General features: G+C 37.0%; 1 protein-coding gene across 2 annotated transcripts in view; it reads left to right on the forward strand.

The window, feature by feature from the left end:
• The window catches only part of SLC30A9 (solute carrier family 30 member 9), an 88,080-nt gene extending 73,499 nt beyond the window's left edge, over positions 1–14,581 (forward strand). For both annotated transcript variants that reach the window (XM_087434252.1, XM_004419016.3), the window contains 3 exons: positions 1,095–1,224; positions 3,442–3,555; positions 10,434–14,581. In XM_087434252.1, coding sequence (XP_087290378.1) covers positions 1,095–1,224; positions 3,442–3,555; positions 10,434–10,478 — 289 coding nt within the window. In that variant the 3' untranslated portion in view covers positions 10,479–14,581. The remainder of the gene's footprint in view (positions 1–1,094; positions 1,225–3,441; positions 3,556–10,433) is intronic.
• Positions 14,582–22,704: the final 8,123 nt, after the last annotated feature.

The raw sequence follows: 22,704 nt of genomic DNA on the forward strand, positions 1-22,704 counted from the left end.
CATAGTCGTATATCCTAGTTGTAGGTCCTTCTAGTTCTTCTATGTGGGACGCCGCCTCAGCATGGCTTGATGAGTGCTGCATAGGTCCGCACCCAGGATCCGAACTGGAGAACCCCAGGCCACCGAAGTGGAACATGCAGACTTAACTGCTACAGTACTGGGCCGGCCCCTGGATAAAGAATTTTAGGCTCAGTATTTAGTAACTTGCTCCAGATCACTCAGAAATTAGCGTCAAATGCTTTTAGAGTACTTGGAGCCTCATTTAGGCTTGTTTTCCCAGTAGCTCTCTATGTCCCCAGGAGTCAGAGTGTTTTTAAATTTTTTATATATCCTGTAAAGAAAGAAAAGAATTTCTCAACAGTTTTTTAGGGAAGATTGATTCCTGAGGGTTAGGGCAGGAGGGATGAAAAGCAGTTATGCTTGAACATCTGTTTCCCTTTCTGGAAGGCAGAATGGTATAATGGGAAGACCACTGGGTTTGGGTATCTGAAGATCTGGGGGTGAATCCTGGTTCTGCTGTTGACTGGCTGAATTACTTTAGGCAAGTCATTTATGCCCCTCTAGGACTGTTTTATCATCTGTAAGGTAAAGATGCCATCTTACCTACTTTATGAACCTCATTCATTAAATGCCTGCCATGTAGTTGGTACCATATTAAACATTCTGTATATGTGTTGGCTCATTATTCCCCACATCAGTCCCATTAGGTTTATTATTAGCCTCATTCTAATACAGTACTTGTATTGAAGACTTTTAAGAAGCTATTGAAAAAAGGATTGAAAATGACAACATTGTAGAAAAGCAATTTAGAGTTGATTTTTTAATCCACCACAATCTATATAATTTATATATATACAAATTGCCATAAAATAATATTTATTAAGTTTACACCTTTGTATGGCATTATGCCGAAAAAGCTTAAATGGACATTTGTTTGGAAAATGATAGGTGACAATGGTGAACACTCTGAAAGCCATCTTAGTCCATTTTTATCACTGGTGGAAAAAAACAAGAATTCTAGACCTTGTGCTATTAAAATGTATAGGTGTGTATGTGTGTGTATATAAATTTGTATGCATTGTTATTGATTGCAGGGCAATTCATGATGTTAAAGCCACAGATCTGGGATTAGGGAAAGTAAGATTTAAGGCAGAAGTAGATTTTGATGGACGAGTTGTTACAAGATCCTATTTGGAAAAGCAAGATTTTGACCAAATGCTACAAGTAAGTTTGTGTATTTATTGTTTTCTTATATAGCCAAGGGTTAGAAAAATTACTTTTTAAGTGGGTAAAATAAAATTTTTTCTTTTACAAGTCTTAAAGTCACTTCAGCTTTCAACTTCTTAGGGTTCTAAAATTTGACAGAGACCCTTTTATTTACTATAGAGTGGGTCAGAGGAGACAGCAGAAGAGCAAACTTATTATTAAAGTGCTTGTTATGTGCCAGGCATTTTATATATGTTATCTAATTTACTCTCAACAACCCCGTGAGGTAAAGAAATTATATTTTCATTTTTATAGGCAAATTGAGACACAGAAGGATTAAGTAACTTGCCTAAAATTGCAGAGCTGTAATAGGGAGTCACATATGAATTTAGATCTCTGTGACTCCAGAACCCATGCTTTTTTATTAAGAGTAGTTTAAAAGAGAATTTACAGAGGATAATATAATGAACAGTGCAGGGGTTACCACTTGCCTTTGTCAAATCTTAACATTTTACTGTATTTGCTTAAGATCTTAAAAAAAGAAATAAATTGTTACAAAAACAATTGAAGCCCTTGTTTTCTCCTAGATCCTGTTCTCCTTCCTCCATCTCTAGAACTAACAATTATCTTGAATTTAGTACCTCTCATTTCCATTTAGGTTTTTATACTTTTCAATATATTTTTCTTAGCATAATATATAATAACATTTGGATGTTTAAAAATTTATATAAATGGTATCATACTCTATGATTCTCTCTACAACTTGCTTAACGGCATGTTTTTGAGATTCCTCCATGCTAATATATATACCCCTAGTTAATTTACTTTAATTGCTATATAATAGTCCATCTTATGAATATGCTGCAATTTATTTATCCAGTTGGACATTATATTGTTTCCAATGTTAAACTATTAGGAACCGTGCCACAATGGCATTCTCATCCATGTTTCGTTGTTCTCATGTGCAAGAATTTCTTGAGGATTATAGAGCTAAATTTAAAATCGGTGAGCCATTGAGTGACCATATCTTCAACCTCCCTAGATACTGGCAAATGTTCTCTAACGTGTGTCAATTTAATTTCCGTCATCAGTGTATCAAAGTTTCTATTGCTTTACATTTTCATTTGATTATATTGACAGAGTTTTGAAATTTTTGTCATTACAAGAGATGTGAAATATTATCTTGCTGATTTAATTTATATTTCCCTGACAGTAGTGAGGTTAATAACCACTGAAATTTATTGAGCATTGGGAATTCCTCTATTTGCTTCTTTGTTTGTTTAGTTGATTTCTGTTATTCTGACAGATTTGTAAACATTTTATTTTTTAAATGCTGGATACTAATCGTTCCTCAGTTGTGTATATGCAAGTGTCTTTTTCTAATTTGTGATTTACCATTTCAATTTGTAGTTGTACAGAAGATTTAATGTATTGTTTGTTTTTTTTTTTTCTTTTGTGAGGAAGATCAGCCCTGAGCTAACATCTGTGCTAATCCTCCTCTTTTTTGCTGAGGAAGACCAGCTCTGAGCTAACATCCGTTGCCAATCCTCCTCCTTTTTTTTTTTTGTTCCCCAAAGCCCCAGTAGATAGTTGTATGTCATAGCTGCACATCCTTCTAGTTGCTGTATGTGGGACATGGCTTCAGCATGGCTGGAGAAGCAGTGCGTCAGTGTGCGCCCGGGATCCGAACCCGGGCGGGGCACGTAGCGGGGCACGCGCACTTAACCGCCAAGCCACGGGGCCGGCCCTTAATGTGGTTTTTAATTTTATACCAAGTTTGTAATCTTTTTCTCTGTGCTTTTTATTATCATACTTGAGAAATCCTTCCTTATCCCAGTATCATAAAAATATTGTCCTTTTTCTTCTAAAAGTTTTATGGTTTGTTTTTTACTCTTAGGTTTTTAATCCACTTAGAAATGTTTGTTTGTTTAATGGTCTGAGGTAGGGATTTAATATTTTTTTCTTATAGAAAAATAATTGCCTTGGCACTATTCATTGAATAGTTTATTCTTTTCCTGCTAATTTTGTAATTACTACCTCTGAGGATCATTGTACTCAATTTTTTCTTGAATTGAATTTTTTAGGAAATAGGTAGTCTCTTGCCTATGGCTTGAAAGTTTTTCATTTTTCATTAAACTTAATGGTGTTTGTTATAATTTTTTTAAAGAAATATCAGTGTACCACTATGATTTTTAAAAAACTTATTTTGTTTTCCTGCTGTCATTTTCTTTATAGGAAATTCAAGAAGTGAAAACTCCTGAAGAACTAGAGACCTTTATGCTTAAACATGGAGAAAATATTATTGATACTTTAGGAGCTGAAGTAGATAGACTTGAGAAGGAACTAAAAGTAAGATGTATTCATGATAATAATAATGTCAACTATTTTTTGAGCACTTACTCTGTGTCAGACACTTTGCTAATTGCACTACATGTATACTTTATCTTCTCAGTAACCTCCTGATGTATTGGTAGTTATGGGTGAGAAAATGACTGAGGTAGAGAAGTTGGAAGTAGGGGAATTGGGATTTGAACCTTTGTTGTTCAATTCCAAATTCTGTACTTTTAACTACTATTCTATACGGCTTGCTTAGGTTCTAAAATAGTCAAAGGTTTTTTGTTTGTTTTTAAATAAGAAGCACTTCAAAAGTTTCTAGAGAAAGGTAAAAGGGAAACTTTAGATTCTGTTCAAAAGTTTGAAAAATAGAATGTGACCTTAAACATATATATACATCTTGCTTTTAGTCCATCTGACATTATTGTATATTTTCTGTTTGTTTCTGTTCAGTTGGAGATCATTACAACCTATTGGTTTTCTACTGAAGTATTGCCTGATCAGACTGCCTTTAAAAATGTCTCAGTGCTCTCAAATTGTCATTTATTGACATTTGAGTTCTGTTTGTTTGCAATGAATAAAACTTATAAGTGATATTTAACATATGTAGCTTAAGGCAATGCATTTTCTTCAGTTGATGTTGACCATTTTTAGCTTTATTAAAAATTGAAGGGAGGGGCTGGCCCGGTGGCGCAAGCGGTTAAGTGTGCGCACTCTGCTGCGGTGGCCTGGGGTTCGCTGGTTTGGATCCCGGGCGCGCGCTGATGCACCGCTTGTCAAGCCATGCTGTGGCGGCATCCCATATAAAGTGGAGGAAGATGGGCACAGATGTTAGCACAGGGCCAGTCTTCCTCAGCAAAAAAAAAAAAAAAAACAAAAAAAAACGGAGGATTGGCATCGGATGTTAGCTCAGGGCTGGTCTCCCTCACAAAAAAATAAATAAATAAATAATTGGAGGGAAAGAAAAACAAAAATTGAAGGGAAATATTTCTATCACTACTTTACTGTCTTTTCTTTTAGAATCTAGATATCAGATTAATAGAAACACTTCAAAGAAGGTGATTTTGTTAATTTTCTAGGTCATGAGCTTTAGCAGGCATGATTTTCAAAGTTTGTAGATGAGCAGTTCTCAAATATTTTGGTCTTAGGGCTCTTTACATTCTTAAAAATTATTGAGGACCCAAAGAGCTTTTATTTGAGTTTTACTTACTGATATTTACTAAATTATAAATTAAAACTGAGAAATTTAAAAATATTTATTCTTTACAAAAACATAATAAACCTATTACATGTTAATATAAAATAACATTTTAACAAGAAATAACTGTATTTTCCAAAATGAAAAAAATAGTGAGAAGAGTGGTATTGCTGCACATCTGACAGCTAGATTCGCGTATCTGCTTCTGCATTCAGTCTGTTGCCATATATTATTTTGGTTGAAGAATATGAAGAAAAGAGATGAGCCTCCATAAGTATTCTTATAGCCTTTCCAGATAATTGTGATATTCTCTTTTGATATTATGCCAAAACCTGACCACTGGTAACCTCTTAAAGCTTAGTTGCAATTTGGAATCTGAAATCATATCAATGAACTTTTCATATACTGTTCATGAAGTTAGGGGCCACAGTCCACAAGACCACCCTTGTTTCTAACACAAATTGCAAAGTTTGAGGGGTTCCTAAGACCACCCTTAGGTTTGATAATTCACTAGAAGGACTCAGAGAACTCACTGAATGCTGTTATACTCACGGTTATGGTTTATTACAATCAAAAGACACAGATTGATACTAGCCAAGGGAAGAGGTGCATAGGGCAGATTTCCAAACATGGAGCTTCAGTTGTCCTCTCTCCGTGGAATCATGGACAGCATTACTTTCCTGGCAATGATGTGTGACAGTTTGCACAGAGTATTGTCAACCAAGGAAGCTCAACTGAGCCTTGGTATCTGGAAATTTTATTGGGGCTTCATGGTTGACTGCTTGAGTAGCTGACTTTTTATCTCCAGCCCCTCTGAGAAAGAGCTGACACCTTTAGTCACCAGCCCCTTCTGGAGGTAGAGCAGGTACTGTGTGGCCAAAAGATAAACAAAGACATAATTATCAGGCAGGACGTTCCAAGGGCCTAGAGATCACCTCCAACAGCAAGTAGCCAACAGCAAAGGCCAGACCTCTCTTTGGGTATGATTAATTCTCTACTAAACACTATTATATTAAAGTCTGTTGGTCTGTTTTTGTACTCTGAATAGATCTTTTAAGCCATGCATGACTGTAACGTGAGTTGGTCATTTGGAAAATATTGATACACTGAATTTATGCTCATCTTTCAAATGTTGATACATTTCTAAGTATTGAGAAGCTGTCATGCTCATGGTGGTGGATATAAGTTTTCCAACATTCTAATTTTCATTTGAAAGCTTGTATTTTATCATTAGCAGCAAATACTGTTGTTTTCCTTAAAGTAACAGACTCATTTTGTTCATATTTTAAGAAGCTGCCTGCCAGATACCCAAATTTGAATAATCATAGTTTGTTAATTATTCTTTCAAGTAAAAATGGTGTTCAGGGGGCTGGCCCTGTGGCGTAGTGGTTAAGTTCAGCACGTTCTGCTTCGGTGGCCTGGGTTTGTGGGTTCAGATCCTGGGTGCAGGCCTACACCGCTTGTTAGCTGTGCTATGGTGGCGACCCACATACCAAATAGAGGAAGATTGGCACAGATGTTAGCTCAGGCCTAATCTTCCTCGGCAGAAGAAAATGGGGTTCAGATAAAAAAGCACCTGATTCAGCTCATAAATCAAGCAATCACAGGCCCTTTTCCTTTTGACAGTATCAGACTTCAGTATGAAGCAGAAGGGCTTTATACATACTTCCTATTTTGTCACAGAATATTTTTAAAAGTGTGCTTAAGGGTTGAGGTTTAATAAATCAGTACTTTTTACTACTTCATGAAGGACACTTTAAAATGAAACTGGCTTTTTTTTTTTTAACTGAGTGTCTGGCAGTAAAGGGACACAATGACTACCAGTATACTTTGGTGCCAGTTGCCTTGAACTGTGCAAAGGTGCCAGCATTTTTATCCACCATTGCTTTTATGCGATCAGAGGAAATGTCAGCATAATACAAAAGGCAGATAACATCAGTGTTTTGTGAAAATAGTTTTGACCTTGGAGTCTCCCTGAAAAGGTCTCAGGAGCCCAGAGATCCTTGGACCACACTTTGAAAACCACTGTTCTAAATAAAATGTGAGATGATTGTTTTTGTGCAGGGTGACCTGAGAATGAATCAATTTTGCTTTTCTATTCTATCTGTTTATTTCCTCGGCAAGGAAAATAATGGACTTTTAAACTAAATCTTTATTTTAGCTTTACTTTTTAATAGAAGCAGTAAGTCAGAAGCCAGATTTAAGAATAATTAACAAATTGGTCATTTTTAACTATATTTACTTATCACAATCAGATAAGCTTATTGTTTTGTTTAGCTAACTTTTTGCTTTAATTAGAAGCTATTAAATCATTAATAGATTGAGCTATCTCATAAGTGTTTTTGAGTTATATTAGCCTTTCAAACCAGGAAGCCAAGTTTAACCCCCACTTTCAGGTGCAAACATCTCTAAGATAATAAGGCATAACTGATCTTAAGTCAAAGGAAGGTTCTTCATAGTTGAGGTGCCAAACCAAGAGAATGCGTGAATGTAATTCTTTCTTGTCATGAAAATAAGCTGATTTTCTTCTGAAAACTAGAACTTTGTATGTTGGCATATTCCCTCCTTTTTAGTATCTAAGCATGGTTGCCTTCTAATAATAATTATTGAATTTGGAAGGACACTGATAAAATTCTGCAGCAGTATAGACATCTCTGTTGAGTAATGCCATTGATCTAAGTATTAGAATAGGTGATATTTTTAGCTTAAAGTCTATTTATATGCATAGTTCTATGTAAGGATGTTAAAAATAACAGCAGCTAATTTATAAAGTCCCTGTATTATATTATGTGTGCAATATATCTTGTTCTTATTTTGAAGTTCTTTGAACTGTTAACTTAAATTTTTTTGTTCTACCTCTGTATTTCAATCTATGGATAGACCCTTCTCCTATCCCTCCATTTAACATAAATTTTTTTTGTTCTACCTCTGTATTTCAATCTGTGGATAGAACTTTCTCCTATCCCTCCATGAAGTCTTTTGTGTTTGGGAGGAAATAATTCTGTTGGAAATTGAGTCAGTGGGAAGATGCCACAGCATTTGCAAATTCCTGATAAGTAATGGTCCAGTTAAATGCTCTGCCTGCCCTTTACTTTGTCTTTTGCTTCTCTAATTGCATCCTCCTATATAGTATTTTCTTAACTTGAGTACTGCAGCGTTACAAAATAAATTATGTAATTTGGTTTTCATCTCTCCATAATATGAGTGTTGGAATAAAATCTGTCTGTAGTGTGTAAAATGTTCCAATTCATGTTGAATGGTCTTGGGATAAAATAGATCAAAAAGTATTTGTTGAATAAATGAATGAAAATTGTAAGTTGGACAACAATGATTGATTTTCAGTTCTATTTAACAGATATTTATTCAGTTTCTACTATGTACATGATATCTTATTATGCACTACACATACAAATTTAAGGATATTAATCCTATTTCTTTTATTCATTTATTTAGCAAACATGTACTTTGTATTGGGCATATTACATTCTAGGAATTTTATTACTTTTCTCTGAAAACTTGATTTTAAAAAAGCAGAGTAAATTAACTTTTTAGTTTCTTTTTCTTGAAATCAGATTTTTATTAGTATGCATTTGTTATATGTAGTGCTTTTTGGATAGAATAATTTCAAACTTTCCTTGAACAGCTGAAATTTTTCACCTCATACTGGGATGGATAAGGGTTCATTGGAATGGGAAAATAAAATTCAGTTTCATTTCTGTTTGAGGAAATCCTTCCTTATTCCATATTGAATTTAAGGAATTCTAGACACAGGGCATAGTTTAAGATAAAGAAAACATGGGAACAAAAGTATACCCCCTATGTTTGGGGGTCCTTGCCCACTCGCAGGATCCAAGAGGAAAGTACCCCCAGGTACACTTGAACAACACTAGTTATAAGAACAATCCCAGTGTACACTTTATAGAATTCTCTAGCTGGAGCTAAACTCCCAATATTATACCAGATTTTTGTCTTTATAATTGAATTTCTTTAATATGAGTAATATTCAAATGTTTTAGGATACTGTTTTTTCAGCTAGGAATTATTAATCCTGACTGATTATTAGAATCACTTAGAAGAGCTTTTTTCCCCCATTGATTTCTTTTTACAATTTTTATCAAATAATACACAAAGTTTATAAAGCCAAACAGAACTGAAAAGATTTTAACAGAAATAAGGGCCGCCTGCCTCACTCTCCTCAATCTTTAGTTTTACTTCTCAGAGATAACTGTTAATACTTTTATTATTTATTTTATATTTATTGCCATTGTTCTACATAAAAGTCTTATACTGTTTCTCTGATTTAAACATTATTTCCTCTTTGATAGGCATAGATTTAGTTACTTTATACACTATTTTCTGTTCTCCATTCTCATAATATCTTTATATTGCACTGTATTACACTTTTAATTCCCCCTAGATTGAGTTAGGTGTCCTTATTTTATGTACTCATAGGGGAAAAAACCCAAAAACCTTTACTTTGCTCTGTAGTAGCAGACTATATTATAATTGCCTGCTTACCTACCTGTGTCTCCTCACTACACGTAAGTTCATTGAAGGCAAGTGCTGTTCGTTTCCTGTTCATCTTTGTATATTCTTCAGCGCCTGGTACAGAGTAGGCGTGTAATCAAGATATTTTTTGTTGTTACTAAATTGAAATTCCTTAAGCTATCATTTAAGATTTTTCACAAGCTGGTTTCTGCCTGCCTTTCTAGCCTTGTTACTAATCCTGCCCTTTTCACAACTTCTGTGCTGACTCGACCATACTGCCAGTGCATACTTTCCAGGCTCTCTGACTTTGCTCATGCTGTTTCTTCTGTCTGCCTCTTCAGCATCTATCTGGAAAACTCACAACGTTCAAACCTTGCTTAGATGTTATATCCTCAGTGACGTCTTTCTGGATCTCATAGCAAAAGTAACAGATCTCACATTTTTGTTCCTAGAGTTATTATTTAGCACATTGTAATAGGAGCCTGGAATCTATCCTGGCTCCATCACTTACTAGCTTTGTAACTTAGGACAGGTTAGTTAATGTCTTCAAACTTCGTTTTTCTCTTGTGTAAAATGGAAATAATTGGATTATTACAAGGATTTTAAAACACACACATGCATGTGGAGCCTGTTATTTAGCACAAAACTTGACACTGCTCATTAATGTTAACTGTTATTATTAGCTATAATGCTTTAATTCGTAGATGGTTATTGATACACTTGTCTCCCTGGCTAAACTGAGTCCCTCAGGGTCAGGAACAGTCTTATTTAATAATCATAGCTCCACTTTCTAGCACAGTGCCTGGCCCAAGACTATATGGATTGTTACTAAAATATATAAAATAAGTGAATATCAGTTTACTCTTTCTGATTCTTATTGTTTTGCAGTGATTTTCTTTTCACCATGAACAAGAGTATATTTCCAGTGCTTTGCAATGCTTGGCACATACTAGATTCCTAGTCCATTATTGTATTAATGAACATATGAACAAACTCAGGGAGGTAGGACTACTCCCTGTACTGTTTATAGTGTGTAATTGATCTATTGATCTGATTTTTTTCTTTATGCAAATATTTCTCTTTCTGGTATGCTACAATGAAATAGTTTCAGCAAATGTTTTCAGTGGCTTTAGTGATCAAAAGGAGTAAAAGGAAACATAAGGTTTTGTTTTGCTCTGAATAATGTGGCTGTGATTTTTCATTCCAGAAACGAAATCCTGAAGTTCGACACGTGGATTTGGAGATCCTATAGATTTGACGGAATGAATCACCTCAGAGGGAGCCTTGGAAACAAGTTTGTCCAGCCTGCTCTCCCACACTGAAGGAGTCACCATTCAGAAGCAACTTTTTTGAAGATGGAGGAAATATTTTATGTAAAGGGCAATTCAACAGTCCACAGAATGAAAACGACTTCTAAGAGAGACGTTACAAGTTGAATCAATTGGAAATCATGTTTTCATGTTTCAGTAGGAAACATTTTAGTTACTTAAATTGTTCATAATTTCTCATTTTAGTCTGTCAGGGTGTATTGTACCTCGTGATCATGTTTCCTTTTTTCACATTGGTAAAAATAAGCAGCATCCATAGGATTATGATTTTTACTTTTGTTGCCACTGAATATTTCACTCCATGAAATCCTGCCAATCTTGAACATTCTGGCTAAATCTTGGTTTGTGCTTTTTAAACAGTCACTCCGTTTCAAAGTTTATCTTTCCTATAGGATGTGGCAGTTATTTCTACATACCTTATAATTTTGCCCTGAGCACTATGAAGAACACTCTCGTAACCTAGGTATCCATAAATGTTCATTCCAGAAATGGCTTAGTTACTGAATTGAAGGAAGACATTTCAGTACATTCTTTTAGGTCATAGTAGTTGCCATTTTGTAAAATTTCTTACCTTTCCTTTTTTTCCTTATTTAGTTTAATTTTCCTAATGGTAGAAGATATAAAATAACCCTAGATGTTTCCATAGGCCAGTGTGATGACTGGTTTTTTGTTTTTGTTTTTTAACTGGCTTCAGTGCCATAATGTGTATTTACTAGGAGATAATGCATTTATAAGCATTTTAACATTCTGTAAAATGGACTAGAAATATTTATAATTTTACAGACAGGACAGCATTTTATTTTTAATTTATTTAAAAAGAGGCACTACTTATGTAAATCTGAACTGTGGGATATTTCTTGCTTTAAGAGAAAGAAGTAAGTCTCTCATGCGGAAACTTGTGGCCGTGATTTTGTATAATATCCTAGTCAATAGTGTGTCTGTAACATGAGTTTCTTGCAGTTACAAATGGGCATTTAACATAATATATGACTATAACATTATATAAGTAAGTAACTTTCTAATGATCATAAGGTTTCAAGGTGAAAAAACATGTAATTCAGTAATTGAAAATTTATTGCAAAGCTACAGCTGTGTCTCCATTCATCAAAACAACTCATATGCACTTTAAATTGTTCAGGTAGCATTGTCCAGTTCACTGAGCATTGTCCACGAAGAGTGGTGGCTGGGCGAGCTCTTTGCTGGATAAGTGAGTGCTTGACATAAGGACCTAACTACTGGTGTGAAGTCAGTGTCTAAAAACTTACGTGGAAGTTTATGAATTACAGCAAATTGTAATGCTGGAAACAAAAAATAAACATTTGCTTAAAAGGTTTGTAATGATAATTTTTTGATCCAAAAATGTCATTTACTGGAAAATTGTGAAAATTTACATTGGTGTACATTTTTTTTACCATTACAGAGCATTTTGCATGCTGTACATTTTTTTTTTTTTATAATTTTATTTATTTATTTTTTTCCCCCAAAGCCCCAGTAGATAGTTGTATGTCATAGTTGCACATCCCTCTAGTTGCTGTATGTGGGACGCGGCCTCAGCATGGCCGGGGAAGCCGTGCCTCGGTGAGTACCCGGGATCCGAACCCGGGCCGCCAAAAGTGGAGTGCGCACACTTAACCGCTAAGCCACGGGGCCGGCCCTATGCTGTACATTTTAAGTGAAATAACATTCCAGTTTTATTTTTTATTTATTTTTTTTTTTTGGTGAGGAGATCAGCCCTGTGCTAACATCCGCCAATCCTCCTCTTTTTTTGCTGAGGAAGACGGCCCTGGGCTAACATCTGTGCCCATCTTCCTCCACTTTATATGGGATGCCGCCACAGCATGGCTTGCCAAGCAGTGCGTTGGTGCGCGCCCGGGACCCGAACCAGCGAACCCCAGGCCACCGCAGCAGAGCGCGCGCACTTAACCGCTTGTGCCACCGGGCTGGCCCCTCCAGTTTTATTTTTTAAGATATAAAATTGTTATTTATATATATACACACACATACACACAATTTGATACTCTGTTCTTATGGTTTCAAATTTTTCACCCCTACTTTTTTAAAAACTATTTTTTACCCATTATAATTCACTCTATACTTTGTCTTCCTCTCTCCATTTTCCCACCTGCCATTTATTTCATGTCACTGCTGTATGGGAAGGTACCAAATTATATCCAATTTCCTCCTAGTAAAATTACTCTGAAAAATTTCACATAGCTAGACAAGAATAACTAAAAAAAAAATCTCAAAGTTGATGTCCAGAAGTTATTCCAAATGGTAGATTTTTTAGGACTTCCTAAAAGAGGCCACTTCCTGATATTTCTTTGAGTTTTCTAGTCTGATTTTTCTGTGTGTGTTTGTGAGGAGATCAGACCTGTACTAACATCTGCCAGTCCTCCCCTTTTTTTTTTTTTTTTTTTTTTTGCCGAGGAAGAATGGCCCTGGGCTAACATCCATGCCCATCTTCCTCCACTTTATATGGGATGCCGCCACAGCATGGCTTGCCAAGCAGTGCGTCGGTGTGCACCAGGGATCCGAACCGGTGAACCCTGGGCCGCCGCAGCGGAGTGCAGGCACTTAACCGTTTGCACCACCAGGCCGGCCCCTCTATTCTGATTTTGATTGAAGTCATACCTGTTCTTAAATAATAATTGAACGCTTATGTTTCTGACTTTTATTCCCAGTTCTGTTCTGCACTGATATTTTAAAGTTTGTTTAAGCAAAATTTGACATAAAGAAGTACAGCATATCTAGGAATTTGAGTATTTCTGTGAAATCAGGAAATGTATGACATCACTAGTCCTTTTGTTTTTCTCTTTAAACTAGAGTCAAATTTGAATATAAAACCATGGATTTGGGTGTCTTTCTTTAAAAATAAGATAATACATATCTAGTTGTTCAGGTTTCTTTTTTCCAAATTAATACTTCTTACTTTATGTCTTGCCCTGATGTATAGTATTTGAATATTTAAGCATATAAATCTTAATATTTTCAAGGAAAATAGCTTCTGTAGTTGAATAATTGCAAAACTAATATTGGACAGAGAAGAGGGCAGTCAAGGGCTCATAACTCCTACTGTACTACACTGAAATTTGGGAACTATCAAAGGTAAAGTATACCTGTTTTCAGCTCTTGCTGAGAATGGATCTCTAATCAACTGTAAGTAGCAGGTCCCAAACTATGTAAAGTGGCACATTTTTTAGACCATTGCAGTGGAACGATGAGAGATGGAGACCTGTTTTTAAGTGGACCATGTTGGTGGCCAATAGTATCCATTTCCAAAGAGGGAGATTCCTTAACAACTGAGGAAACTGAGATAGGATCAGATTGGAAAATTTTCCAGTTTTTTCAAAAACAAAATCTCTGCCTACATACTTCTACACACATACCAAATAACCCAGAATAACAAAATGACATAAGACTTGAATTTTGGCTATAGGATTTTAGTGTTACCTTAAATATCCCATAATTTGAATAATGCATTTTGCTAAAATTATACCATCTAAAGGAGATGCCTTAAGTTTTGAATCTGATAACTTTTTGAGGTAGAATGCTGGGAACTACAGAAAATTGCACAGTCATTTGGAATTTATACTATCTATCTTAGATTGCATTCGTCAAGCTTTGGCATTTCTTTTAAATGTGATGACCCCCAATTTGCCAAACTGTCAGAAGTCAGTGAAGCAAAGAATTGAAGGTAAAATGTTGATTCAAAGATTGTCTCCCCTAAATCCCTCATCCCTGTCTCTGAAATGGAACTTTGGAAGGCATGTATTTAGAAGATTGGTCTGGCAGCCTTTATATTTGCATTTAAGTTTACTAGCATCTGTACACTTGGTTTTATGGAAAAAGAAAATTTTTGTTTCCATTACATTGTATTTAATCTGTCTGATTTTGCTGGCAGATTAAGATGGTCCTGGTCTCTCAGGATGCTTTTTTCCATAATAAATGTCTTATGTAAATAAGAGCAGTTCACTTATTGGTTTGGGATTTTTTTTCCTCTGATAAATAAATGTTTGTTAAACATAAATCCTTCTCTACTTCATGTGCTAAGAACTAAACTGTTGTAATCTGATAAATTCTACCTTAAAAATCATGTCTATGTTTTTGAACAGAATTTATTATTCATTGAATATGCTTGTTAGTTTGTAAGTTTCCTGCTTTTCCAAGCCAAAATATAACAACTCTTAATCATTTTATAATCAGTTTTCAGTATAAAGAAAACTATTATTAATATACCGTTAGGATATCATGTGTTTGGTAAGGTGCAAATCCAAAAAGTTATGTCTCTTAGTGATAACGTTATCATTATATTTTGAGAAAACTAGATTATTTAAACATGTTAATTAGGTTATTTCTTTTGAGATTTATCTGTATGGTGTATTAAGGGGAAACATTACAAAACATAACACCAAAGCCACAACCCAGAGCCAGCCTGCACTGGGGTCCAAGTTGAATTCTATACTAATCCTGTAGAAATTCCAACTTTCTTTTCTTTTTCACAAGAAACTAAACCAAAGTAATTATTCAAAGTAATTTGGTATTTTGAGAGTACAGTTCCCTCCCCAAAATCAAAACGTATTGAAAATAAAAGCACTATACTTTAAAGATTTTATTTATTTATTTTTTCCCCCCAAAGCCCCAGTAGATAGTTGTATGTCATAGCTGCACATCCTTCCAGTTGCTGTATGTGGGACGCGGCCCCAGCATAGCCGGAGAAGTGGTGCGCGCCCGGGATCCGAACCCAGGCCGCCAGCACCGGAGCGCATGCACTTAACCGCTAAGCCACGGGGCTGGCCCAGAAGCACTATACTTTAGAATTTGCTTAGCAAAATACAGAATTGTGTCTATGTCTTGAAGGGCTTATAGAGATTTTAAAATAGACTTAAAACAAACGAACAAACAAATCAAAACAAAAATTCATAGTTACAGAGAACAGATGGGTGGTTACCAGAAGGGAAGGGGATGAGGGGTGGGTGAAATGGATGAAAGGAGTCTATTGTATGGTGATGGATGGTACTAGAATTTTGGTAGTGATCACTTTGTAGGGTGTACAGATGTCGAAGTATAATGTTATACACCTGAAACTTATTTATATACCAAGTTTCCCTCAATTAAAAAAAAGAGACTTGAAAGTAAAAACATACCTGTTTGATTTATAAAAGCTACCAACGGGAAAATTTGAGCTCTTTATTTCAGGTACCATTTTACATGTATTAGCCCATTTAATCCTTAAAAAGAGCCGGTGAAGTGGAGCTTATTCACTTTTTTGCAGATGAGGAAACTGAGATACAGTAGATATAAGATGTGCCTGAGGACTGTCAGCTGGTAAGAGGTAGAGTCAGGATTTGAACTCAGGTCTGGCTCTCTACAGGTCACTGCTTACTGAGCAGAAGAGCCCAAGAAAAGTAACACTGTATAGAAAGTAGAAATGAAATATTCATTTTGCTATAAAATAAGGAACAAAATTAATATTCCATAGTCAGACAACTAGCTGGATCTAACTTGGACTGCTTGGGATGGGGTTGTGGGGTGGGGTCAGGGGTGTGACATTGACATTTTATGAAAGCTGAGGAATTGTCTGTCACTTCTGAGATTTATTTTCAAGCATAACTTACAGGCCACCTTAGAGGCATATCCAGAACATAATATTTAGTTCAACTGTCAGGTCATAGATTTGAACCATGTAGGAAAGAAATTTATGGAAAGGTTTGGAAATTAGCATTAATCAAAATTTTAAAAAATACTTGAAAATTGTATTTGAATAGATAAAATATTCATATCCAAAATTCAGAATGTTCAAACAGATATGTAGGGAACATAGTCCCAACTCTGACCCCTAGCTACTCATTTTCTTTTCCCAGAAGCAACTGATGTTACATGCTTGTGATGTATCCTTATAGATACTTGATGTATATCTGTACACATACACATACATACATATATATATTATATATCCCCTAATATATATTTGTGCTCACTGAAAATTATTACATCAAGAGGATGTAACACGGTATAGTGCTGGGCTTTACCGTATGATAGCCACTTATCTCTTGGGGCTGTTTACATTAAAATTAATTAAAATAGGGCCGGCTCTGTGGCTTGGTGGTTAAGTGCGCGCGCTCTGATGCTGGCGGCCCGGGTTCGGATCCCGGGAGCGCCCGGAGGCACCACTTCTCCGTCCAACGCGAGGCCGAGTCCCGCGTACAGCAACTAGAAGGATGTGAACCTATGACATACAGCTGTCTGCTGGGGCTTTGGGGGGAAAAAGCTGAATAAATAAAATCTTTAAAAAAAAAAAAAAAAGACTTTAAAAAAAAAAAAAAAATTAAAATAAAAATTCAGTTCCCCAATTGCATTAGCCACATTTTCAGGTACTAAATATGTGGCTAGGGGCTACCATGTTGGATGGTCCAGATATAGAACAGTTCCATTTTCACAGAAACTATTTTTGAACAGCACTAATATGGTGGATTAAAGTAATCCTAATCTTTTTTTTTAATATTTGAGAGCATCCTTATAGTGTAAAACAAAATTGTAGTTCCTGGTGACATCAGCATCATGGCGGAGTGAGCTTCCCCCATTGAACTCTCCCCCCTAAGACACAACAAAAAGGACATTCATATTCCAACATAAGCTATTCACACAACATGGGACGTCTGAAGCACCCAGGCAGCTGTACAGCCGAGGATTGAGGTGCTGGAATCTCCAGAGGAAATGGAAGGAGGTAAGAGGAGCTCCCTTCCTTCCCCAAGGACTGCGAGCCAGAGACTGAGACTGTGCGGCTCTCAGAGGAAGGGGAGGGGCGGCTCGCTCTTTGAGAAATGGTGCTCTCCAAGATCCCTCACAGCCTGAGGGGATCCCCCTACGGAGGGAGGGGAACTGCTGTGAGGGTAGTTTCAACAAGTTAGCCCCTCAGGCGAGGAGAGAGTGACAGCAAGGCGAGAAACCTCTGAGATCAGTGAGGCAAAAGTAAGCACCTCTTCCCCACCCGGCCCGCCCGACTGGTGCTTCAGCACAGCAGTGCTTCAGCTCAGCCCCGTCCCCAACGCAGCGGCTGCCAGGCGCCCAGGCCCAACTAGCAGTGGGGCGAGCCTGCGCCCCTGCACTAGAGGCAGCGGCAGCTTAGTCCCCACCATGCCACAGCCCCAGCTGCTCCAGCTGGACCAAGCCACGGCCTCAGCTTCCCCAGCTCCACTGTGCCCTGCCCCCAGCTCGTTTGGCTAGACCACCCCTCCTCCCTCCAGCTGCTTTGGCTTGGCCTGTGCTCAGGCTCCAGCTGAGTTGGCGCCAGCGACTTTGGCCCAGTGCACTCCAGGTCCAGCTTCTTTGGCCCAGCGCACTCCAGTTCCAGCTTCTTTGGCCCAGTGCACTCCAGCTCCAGCTTCTTTGGCGCAGCGCACTCCAGTTCCAGCTTCCTTAGCCCAGCGGCACTTCAGCTGCAGCTGCTTCAACCCACCCGCACCCGAGCCTCTAGCTGCACTCCAGCCCCAGCTGTTTCCACACTTCCCACCCAGCAGCCTCCACTCAGCCACACTGCAGGTCAGCCAGGGGCTGACAAGAGTGCCCACAGACTGAGGTGGGCCAGAATACACAGCCCTTGACCCCCACCCAGCGGCAGCAAGAGGAAACTGTGACCATATATTTTCACTATGAGGAAAGGTAAGCCAACACTGACAGGCACCATGCAAAAATATATTAAATCTCCAGACCAAAAGGAAAATGACAAGCATTCAGAATTCAATCCAGAAAGCACAGAAATGTATAACCTTAACAACAGAGAGTTCAAAATAGCCATCATAAAAAACCTTAATGAAATACAAAAAAACACAGACAGACAATTCAGTGAAATCAGGAGTTTCTTCAAAAAAGAGATTGAAACTATAAAAAAAAAATCAGAAATCTTAGAGATGAAAAACACAATAGAGGAGATAAAGACAAATCTGGAAGCCTTAAGCACCAGAGCTGACAATATGGAGGAAAGAATTAGCAATATTGAGGACAGCAATGCAGAAGTGCTCCAGATGGAGGAGGAGGAGGAAAGAAAACTAAGACTAAAAAGAAATGAAGAAACTAAAAGAACTATCCGACTCAATTAGGAAATCCAACATAAGGATTATAGGTATTCCAGAGGGAGAAGAGAGGGAAAAAGGAGCAGAGAACTTGTTCAAAGAAATAATATCTGAGAACTTCCCAAACCTGGGGAAGGAGCTGGAAATACCAGTGAATGAAATCAACAGATCTCCTAAATATATCAACAAGAAAAGACCCTCTCCAAGGCATATAGTAGTAAAGCTGGCAAAAGTCAACGACAAAGAAAAAATATTAAGGGCAGCTAGACAAAAATAAAATAACATATAAAGGATTTCCTATCAGGCTCTTAGCCGATTTCTTCACAGAAACTTTACGGGCTAGAAGAGAGTGGAACGATATATTCAAAATTCTAAAGGACAAAAACTTTCAGCCAAAAATACTCTATCCAGCAAAAATACCCTTCAGATATGAGGGAGAAATAATAACTATCCCAGATAAACAAAAGCTAAGGGAGTTCATTGCCACAAGACCCCCACTACAAGAAGTGCTCAAGAAGGCCCTCGTCCCTGAGGAAAAAAAGAGAAAGGGGATTCAAAGTTTTGGACAAGGAGGAAAATAGGTCGACAAAACCAGAAAAATTGCAGTCCTCTACCAAAATAGATTAGCAAATACTTAATTATAAAACCAAAGATCAAGGGAAGGTAAGCACCAAGCATAAATATAACCTCATCATGTTAAACACGAACTCACAACACAAGAAGGAATAAGATGTAACAACAATAACATAGAAGGGGAAGAGGACAGGGATCGAATCAACTTAGTCTAAGAGAATAAGAGGCCATCAAAAAATGGACTATCACATCTATGAGATTTTTTATACAAACCTCATGGTAACCACTAACCAAAGAATCAGAACAGAATCACACACAATAAAGAAAGAGAAAACTAAGAGAAACCCCATACAGAACTACCAAACTGCATTGGTAGTCCAAAACACATGGGATGAGAAACAAAAGAAATGCAAAAGAACCGGAAAAAGAGCGATAAAATAACAACAAGCCCTCATATATCAATAATTACCCTAAATGTAAATGGACTGAACTCTCCAATAAAAAGACACAGAGTGGTGTGATGGATTAAAAAACAAGACACAACAATATGCTGCCTCCAGGAAACACATCTCAGCTCTGAAGACAAACACAGGCTCAGAGTGAAAGGATGGAAGACAATACTCCAAGCTAATGGCCAACAAAAGAAAGCAGGTGTTGCCATACTTATATCAGACAAAGTTGACTTCCAGATAAAACAGGTAATGAGAGACAAAGAGGGGCAATATATAATGATAAAAGGGACACTCCACCAAGAAGACATATCACTTTTAAATATATATGCACCCAATACAGGAGCACCAAGGTACATAAAGCAACTATTAACAAACCTAAAAGGAGATATTAACAACAACACAATAATAGTAGGGAATCTTAACACCTCACTCTCATCAATGGACAGATCATCCAGACAGAAAATAAATAAGGAAATAAGGGACCTAAATGAAAAACTAGATGAGATGGACTTAACAGACATATACAGAGCACTCCATCCAAACACAGCAGATTACACATTCTTCTCAAGCGTGCATGGAACATTCTCAAGAATAGACCATATGTTGGGAAACAAGCTATGCTTATATAAATTTAAGAATATTGAAATCATAACAAGCATCTTTTCAGACCATAATGCCATGAAGTTAGAAATCAACTACAAGGAAAAAACCGAGAAAGTGACAAAGCTGTGGAGACTCAACAACACGCTACTAAACCACCAATGGATCGCTGATGAAATTAAAGGAGAAATCAAAGCATATCTGGAGACAAATGAAAATGAAAATACACCGTACCAACTCATATGGGATGCAGCAAAAGCAGTCCTGAGAGGGAAACTCATAGCAATACAGGCCCACCTTAACAAACAAGAAAAAGCCCAAATAAGCAACCTAAGGCTAGGCCTAACATAATTAGAAAAAGAAGAACAAACAAAGCCTAAAGTCAGCAAAAGGAGGGAAATAATAAAAATCAGAGCAGAAATACAGGAAATTGACATTAAAAAAAAACAGTAGAAAGCATCAATGAAACAAAGAGCTGGTTCTTTGAGAAGATAAACAAAATTGACAAACCCTTAGCCAGACTCCAGACCAATATCCCTGATGAACATAGATGCAAAAATTCTCAACAAAACATTGGCAAACCAAAAACAGCAATACATTAAAAAGATCATACACCATGATCAAGTGGGATTTATACCAGGGACACAGAGATGGTTCAACATCTGCAAATCAATCAACGTGATATACCACATTAACAAAATTAGGAATAAAAACCATATGATCATCTCAATAGATGCAGAGAAGGCTTTTGACAAGATCCAACATCCATTTATGATAAAAACTCTCAACAAAATGGGTATAGAAGGAAAGTACCTTAACATAATAAAGGCCATATATGACAAACCCACAGCCAACATCATACTCAATGGGGAAAAACTGAAAGCCATCCCTCTGAAAACAGGGACAAGACAAGGGTGCCCACTCTTGCCACTCTTATTCAACACAGTAGTGGAGGTTCTGGCCAGAGCAATTAGGCAAGAACAAGGAACAAAAGGAATCCAAACAGGCAAGGAAGAAGTGAAACTCTCGCTGTTTGTAGAGGACATGATCTTATATATAGAAAACCCTAAAGAATCCATTGGAAAACTTTTAGAAATAATCAACAACTACAGCCAAGTGGCAGGGTACAAAATCAACTTACAGAAATCAGTTGCATTTCTATATACCAACAACGAACTAACAGAGAACTCAAGAAGACAATCCCATTTACAATTGCAACAAAAAGAATAAAATATCTAGGGGTAAATTTAACCAAGGAAGTGAAAGACCTATCCAATGAAAACTATAAGACATTATTGAGCAAAATCAATGATGACATAAAGAAATGGAAAAATATTCCATGCACTTGGATTGGAAGAATAAACATAGTTAAAATATCCATACTACCTAAAGCAATCTACAGATTCAGTGCAATCCCAATCATAATCCCAAGGACATTCTTCACAGAAATAGAACAAAGAATACTAAAATTCATCTGGGGCAACAAAAGACCCCGTATAGCTAAAGCAATCCTGAAAAAGAAGAACAAGGCTGGAGGCATCACAATCCCTGACTTCAAAACATACTACAGAGTGATAGTAATTAAAACAGCATGGTACTGGTACAAAAACAGACACACAGATCAATGGAACAGAATTGAAAGTCCAGAAATAAAACCTCATATCTATGGGCAGCTAATCTTTGACAAAGGAGCTAAGGACATACAGTGGAGAAAGGAATTCTCTTCAATAAATGGTGCCAGGAAAACTGGACAGCCACTTGCCAAAGAATGAAAGTAGATCACCTTCTTTCGCCATACACAAAAATTAACTCAAAATGGATCAAAGACCTGAAGGTGAGACCTGAAAGTATAAAACTCCTGGAGGAAAATATAGGTAGTACACTACTCACCATCAGCCATAAAGGGATCTTCTTGAATTCCATGTCTACTCAGACAAGAGAAACAAAAGAAAAAATAAACAAGTGGGACTTCATCAGCTTAAAGAGCTTCTACAAGGCAAAAGAAACCAGGACCAAAATGAATAGGGAACCCACCAGCTGGCAAACAATATTTGCAAACCATATATCTGACAAGGGATTAATCTCCATAATATATAAAGAACTCACACAACTGAATAACAAAAATAAAACAACCCAATCAAAAAATGGGCAGTGGAAATGAACAGACACTTCTCCAAAGAAGATATACAGATGGCCAATAGGCATACGAAAAGATGCTCAACATCACTAGTCATCAGGGAAATGCAAATCAAAACCACAGTAAGATATCACCTTACACCCGTTAGAATGGCTATAATCACCAAGACAGAAAGCAACAAATGCTGGAGAGGCTGTGGAGAATTGGGAACCCTAATCCACTGCTGGTGGGAATGCAAACTGGTGCAGCCTCTATGGAAAACACTAGGGAGAGGCCTCAAAAAATTAAAAATAGAAATACCTTATGATCCAGCTTATGA

This window comes from Ceratotherium simum, chromosome 8, assembly GCF_057802395.1.
Source record: "Ceratotherium simum simum isolate JZ-2026a chromosome 8, ASM5780239v1, whole genome shotgun sequence".
Classification (NCBI taxonomy): domain Eukaryota; kingdom Metazoa; phylum Chordata; class Mammalia; order Perissodactyla; family Rhinocerotidae; genus Ceratotherium; species Ceratotherium simum.